The sequence below is a fragment of the Aegilops tauschii genome, chromosome 6 (assembly GCF_002575655.3).
Source record: "Aegilops tauschii subsp. strangulata cultivar AL8/78 chromosome 6, Aet v6.0, whole genome shotgun sequence".
NCBI lineage: Eukaryota > Viridiplantae > Streptophyta > Magnoliopsida > Poales > Poaceae > Aegilops > Aegilops tauschii.
The window spans coordinates 151,888,741-151,895,152 of NC_053040.3; the positions used below are offsets into that span (position 1 = coordinate 151,888,741).

Sequence of the window (6,412 nt, forward strand, 5' to 3'; positions counted from 1 at the left end):
ATATAAAACCTATTGCTCCTAAGATTACCTAAGTTTTTTTTGCTGCTAAGACACATCAAAAAAATGATGGCCCCTTAACAGGAGAAGGGTTTCAGTTCTATATAACTGAGCACTGTCTTTCATTTTCCGGCCAACGGATTTGTGCTATTAAAGATTTATAGAATTTTTAACATACACATTTCATAAAAATGCACATAGATCCAACATGTCCATTCTGATTCTGTTTTTCTGACATACAAGAACAAAGGAAATTCTTGTGTTTTCTAGGCTCCATTCTTGCAAAAGATAGTGCATTTCTCCCTCTATTTTCTGCATGTATTTTGATTAACCATCTATTTTGTGCATGTAGTCCCGGATGAACAATAAATACAGAAAAATGTAATAAATTCAAATTGTGTGGCAAACATTAAGGAGTGTTTCGGGTTATCGGAAAGTTTGATCCTAGAATCGCATTCGTGGAAGTTGCGGCAAAACAATCAGTGCTCCAAAAATGCTACTTTCAAACACATTTTGGAACGTTGTTTTTTTCCTGACTTTCACAAATGTGATTTCATGATGAAACTTTGTAAGCATTTCAAATATTTTTTAATGCTTGCAACCAAATAAATCAGATTTTTTTTAATTTTACTGTTCATATAAGGAGCATTTGAACCCGAGCTTACTTTCATGGTCTAACAAGGTAAACTTTCTACTAGCCTACTACTATTTGTTTAATCCACAAATCATAAAAATTAGATCAAATTATATAACATATAGTATAATATCTCAAAAGAGAAAGAAGACATCTTGACCATTCCCCCACCAAAGTCCACGGGATAAAAGACAACAAATGCAAAGTTGCACACCCTGCTACCTTTTCTCTCGTCTCTCTCTCCTCTCCCCTCCTAGAGAGAGAGGAAAACGCTCTCCCTCCCCCTCTCTCTCTAGAGTACTACCTATTGCATAGTCTACTTGGCGGAAGGGAACACCTGTAGTGGTGTGCGCGTGTTGCAGATGATCGATCATGTCCCTCTGTCACGGAAGCCGCTGGGGCAGCAGCAAGCTCAGAAGATGCCGCGGCCACCTCCGCCTCCGCGCTGCTATTAAGCCGCCCGAGCCATGCGCTGCGCCCACCACCTGCTGCTGCTGCTGACGCCATGCTCGACCCGCCCGAGCCCGACGACGACGCCGCCCAGCCGCCGCGCGCACCGGTCGCCGCCCCCTCGCCGAGAGGGCTCGTCCTCGCGTGCGCCGACCTGCTGCACCGCGGGGACCTCGACGGGGCGCGGCGCCTCGCGGGCGCCGTGCTCTCCGGTGCTGACCCGCGGGGAGACGCGGCCGACCGCCTCGCGCACCACTTCGCGCGCGCGCTCGCTCTACGGGCCGACGAGGGACGAAGTGGCGTCGGCCCGCCAGCGGCCGTGGGCGTGGGCGTGGCGCCGGCGTCGTCCGCGGCGCACCTGGCGTACAACAAGATCGCGCCGTTCCTGCGCTTCGCGCACCTGACAGCCAACCAGGCGATCCTGGAGGCCGCCGCCGGCGCGCGGCGCGTGCACATCGTGGACCTCGACGCCGCGCACGGCGTGCAGTGGCCGCCGCTCCTTCAGGCCATCTGCGACCGCGCTGACGCCGCCGTCGGCCTGCCCGAGGTCAGGATCACCGGCGCCGGCCCCGACCTTGACGTGCTCCGTCGCACCGGCGACCGCCTCCGCGCCTTCGCCAGCTCCCTCAACCTCCCATTCCGCTTCCACCCGCTACTCCTTCCCTGCACGGCTCAGCTTGCCGCCGACCCGGCCGCCTGCCTTGAGCTGCACCCGGACGAGACTCTGGCCGTCAACTGCGTCCTATTCCTCCACAGGCTCTCCGGCGACGGTGAGCTCACCGCATTCTTGAGGTGGGTGCGTTCGATGAACCCCGCCGTGGTGACCATCGCCGAGAGGGAAGGCGAAGCCGGCCGAGGAGAGGACGACGACGACTTACCGCGGCGGGTGGCCGCGGCGATGGACTTCTACTCGGCGGTGTTCGACGCGCTGGAGGCCACGGTGCCGCCGGGCAGCGCGGAACGGCTGGCGGTGGAGCAGGAGATCCTCGGCACGGAGATCGACGCGGTGGTGGCTGGCCCCGGCAGCGGCGGTGGGCGGCCCCGCAGCTTCGAAGCGTGGACGGCCGCCGTGCGCGCCTCGGGGCTCTCGCCGTGGCCGGCCAGCACGTTCGCGGTGTCGCAGGCGCGGCTACTGCTGCGCCTGCACTACCCGTCGGAGGGGTATGCGGCGGAGGAAGCCGGCGGCGCGTGCTTCCTCGGCTGGCAGACGCGGACGCTGATGTCGGTCTCTTCGTGGCACTAGCAATCCAAGTGATCTATCCATGCTGTTGGACCTCTTGCGTGCTCCATTGATGGATTTCGTGCTCCCAAGCTAGCTACTGCATCGCATTGCCGCAATGAACCATATGGAACCGGATCGAGCAAGTTGGAGGCCGGCAGCAAGAAGATCGGTGCTTGATCTTGCGGCTGCTCAAATGGCTTCGGTGAGGTTTCGGAGGGACTGGAGAATGGGGATGTGCATGCATGCAAGGACCAGTGAGGCTAGCTCTTATTTATCCTAGCTAGCTACTGTACTTGCCATTCTTGTTGGAGGGAGAAGAGAAGGGGAGGTCGACGAAGGCGAAGACGAATTGAAGAAGAGGAGGTTGTGCATGATCGGTGGACGCGTTGCATGGGAACTGGAGAGGGCGCCAATCGCCATTGGGAGATCTCGGAGAGGATCTTTTGGCACTCGACCTGGTAAACCTTCTACCACCACTAACTAATACTTTCAGTTATTTCTTCTTTGCTTTACATCATCATCTATCTTTATTTACTTCCACTTTGTTGTTTGTTCAACTTCCCCTCTCCAACCTATATTGGTGGAGTTGCTATAGATTGCTAATTACTACTTAAAAATATGTTCTAGAGCCCCTAAAAAAATGTTCTAGAGTGGATGGTGTTTCCGAATTTGTACCGTCTCCACTGAACAAATTTGACCACTATTTTAGTATGAATATTGAAGCAGGTCATTTTTAAAATATCATGAAATTATTTTTCATGAACAATCCAATGGTACATCTTTTTATCTAAAAACTCTTTTTTTTCTTAGTAGTTAATTCGTGATTGAAGATATATAAACTTGTCTCCACACTTTCTAGGGCGCGATGTACTTTGGATTTTAAATGGGTGTATTATTACAATTTTGATCCATATCTGGATTAATTCTCACTTTTGTGATGCTACTAACTAAAGAGATATGCATGCATGGCCTTCTCTTTACAAAAAAAATTTAGGTATAGCTACACAAAATTGATCTGTTCAACATAAAGCAATGGAGGATCTTGTGGATTGAGTTCATTTTTAAAATTTATCCCTGCATTTCACTTGCTCCCCTTGGTGTTTTTTCGTTATAACTAATCATGCTTTGGCCGCCACTAACCATAAACTAATCATGCTTCGGTAGCCTTCCCTTTTTAGTGTACTTATTAGAGGAAATGATCAGACTCTTGTGTGCTGTGAAAGGCCGGTACATTAGTTACCCATTAATTAATTACTGTATAGTATTATAGATGAAGGTACCACTATGTATAGCTGGCTAGTATTTCTCTAGTATGCCCACTGCTCCGGTAAAGCTAAAGAATGAAATAAAATGTCGAGTTTTTTCTGATACAAAACCGCAGTAGAGGTTGCCATTCTGTTGAACGAAAACCTAAAGGTGGAAACTAAAATATGTTTTTTTCGATATAAAACTGTCATTCTGTTCAACGAAAACTTAATGTGGTTTACTGAATACTGATAGTTTACAGTTACATGGAGAATTTTGTGAAATTTTCTTGAAAAAAGAAGAAAATCTAGTACGGATCTCCTACCTTCTGCCCAAGGAGAAGGGGTTTGTAGACCTAGTTCAAGAGATATGCTGGTAAGCTGTCCCACAGAAAGCATATGGACAATGGCATCATGCATGATCCCCATGCATCAACGCATGCCGTTCCTAGTTCCTGGACCCCTGTCCCCTCAAAACAAAATCATGGGATTTCACAACACCGGCACCCCTTTTGGATGGCAAAAATAGATCCTTAAACCTCTCTTGTTGAGTTGCCTCCTGGATATGCGAACATGGATCATTTTTCTTTGGGACATATGGACCCATATGTCTACCCCTCCCCCCTCGCTCTCTAGCCTGATTGCATTGGGATCTTAGCATGCATGCCTTCTTAATTGGTTCCTTAAAAAGAGCCATGCCATGCACTCATGGTGCTCATCCCTTGCTCCGTTGGCGAATTGTCTCATTTCTCTGGCATCACGGCCAGTTGAATGAAGAGGAAGGGCCAAAAAGGTGTAGTTCTCCCTAAACTATAACGAGTCACACTAAAGAACTTTCTGAATAGAAAGAGAGTTATAGTTTAGTAGATCATGCTAATTAATTTGAGGTATAGAGCATATGATGGGAAATCGAAAATACATACAAAAGTATTGTAGTTGTCCTAGATTAAATTTCAGTGTGTTAAATTTATCCTTAATTAACCATGATTCCTTTCATATCTTTGACTCTCCTCTAATGTTTGCGAGTAATCCTTACTAACAAATCTAATGTTTGACCATCTGTTTTTTGCGTGTGATTATAACAGTAATTGTAGAATATTTTCTAACCTGGAGTAATCCTTACTGGCAAATCTAATGATTGGGAATATATTCAGTTTATATTTTTTTATACTTTCACAAATCTATGTTCTCAATATTCAGCCATCAGTTTAGTGTTTGAATTTGTAGCATGACTCATGATGATAAGTCATCACCATCTCTTTAGAGACGAGTTATCGGTATCATATATCTCAATCATGAGTCAAATTTTATATTGACACCCAAAATATAAAGGGGAGAACAGAATCAGTGTTGATTGCGGTCTTTCGTCGGGATCACTTTTAGGTGCTTTTAGTACATCAGCAGCCTAGCTTTTTAACCTAACCATAACTGAATACTACCTGAATGCCATTTTGTTCCTTTGTATTTGTTCATTTTGTCCAAATATGTCAGTCTAATGCATTACCTAATGCTTCAGCCCGGTGCACTAGACATCATTTCAGCCTGTGCATTCATCTTGTTGCATCAGTAAACATCACCTTTATGTTTATCTTCTTCTGTATGTACATATATTCCACTCATTCAGTGACTATTAGTTAGGTACTACTATGTGACATAGAAATGGTAATAGTGGACACTTCATCAAAAGAATCATGGTGTTTGGATTTAGCAGACATTTCATAAATGTGTCTGACTATCCTTTCATTGTTCACATTCATTGATTTTCTCCTAAATAATTTGTTTGAATCATTGAAATTTCACTGGAACCTCATGGAAATTAACCGTTTTCTACTGAAATTCCAGCATTCCAAATGGATCGTTTTTTTTGTTTATTCATATTACTCGTTAATGCCTAGTAGATATACCCCCTCTACAATGTGCATTTTCAACCGTTATATATCATATGAATATGTTAATATTGAACTATATAATCATGATGTTATGAAAATTATTTTTTCATGAGACATATAATTTATCACTTGACCAATATCCAAACAGTTAATTACATATTGATAGGTGCCAATGTTAAAGAAGTTTTCAGTTAAGCTTGACGGTATACGTACGCTTCTAAAGGATGAATTGCTACAAATTAATTTTGCAGGCAGAAGTACAGAATTTTGTTGGGCCCCCAAGCCATTCTTACTGGCAAGAGAAGAGAACCATGCATGCATGATCAGTTCATACCTGGTTAATATTGAAGCCCAAAGTTAACGAGGCTCCATCGACCGTTTGTGCATACGCTGGCCAAGCTAGGCACTGATGTTGCCTACACCTTTCGTAATTAAGAGGAGCCAATTCTTAATTTGGTTTCTGTTGGTACTATGGGATTGAATCATAGATTGCATCGATTAGGGAATTGGTTCGATAGCTCATGGTTTTCGTCTGGGCTGTATATTTTTATAGTAGCATGTCAGACAATAGTCAGTTGCTAAGACTGCAGCAGATTACAAGATGCCAACTTGTACAACAAGATTGTTAGCGTAATTCGGTAGGATTCTAACAGTCTTAACTAACTCTAACTAGTTTTACAGCCCCCCTTCACCCACAACTTTACATAGACTAAGTTGAGATTGAACCTTTCTTTTTTGCGGAAAAGTTGAGATTGAACCATAATCTGTTAGACACATCAACCGGCAATTCCTTGATGAATATATCTGCCAACTGGTCCTTGGATGGAGCGAATTGTATTTCCAACGCCTTTTTTTTAGAAGTGGAGGAGGACCCCCGGCCTCTGCATTTGGACGATGCATTTAGCCACTTTATTAATTATTCACACAAGACCTTACAAAGTCATACACCATTAAGACTAAAGCCACCGTCTAGGCA

General features: G+C 45.2%; 1 protein-coding gene across 1 annotated transcript; it reads left to right on the forward strand.

Moving 5' to 3' along the window:
• Positions 1 to 733: 733 nt before the first annotated feature.
• LOC109782459 (protein MONOCULM 1) lies at positions 734 to 6,163 on the forward strand. Its single transcript, XM_020341079.3, has 2 exons — positions 734 to 2,761; positions 5,688 to 6,163. The coding sequence occupies exon 1, from the start codon at positions 1,137 to 1,139 to the stop codon at positions 2,322 to 2,324; it is 1,188 nt and encodes a 395-aa protein (XP_020196668.1). The 5' UTR covers positions 734 to 1,136; the 3' UTR covers positions 2,325 to 2,761; positions 5,688 to 6,163.
• Positions 6,164 to 6,412: the final 249 nt, after the last annotated feature.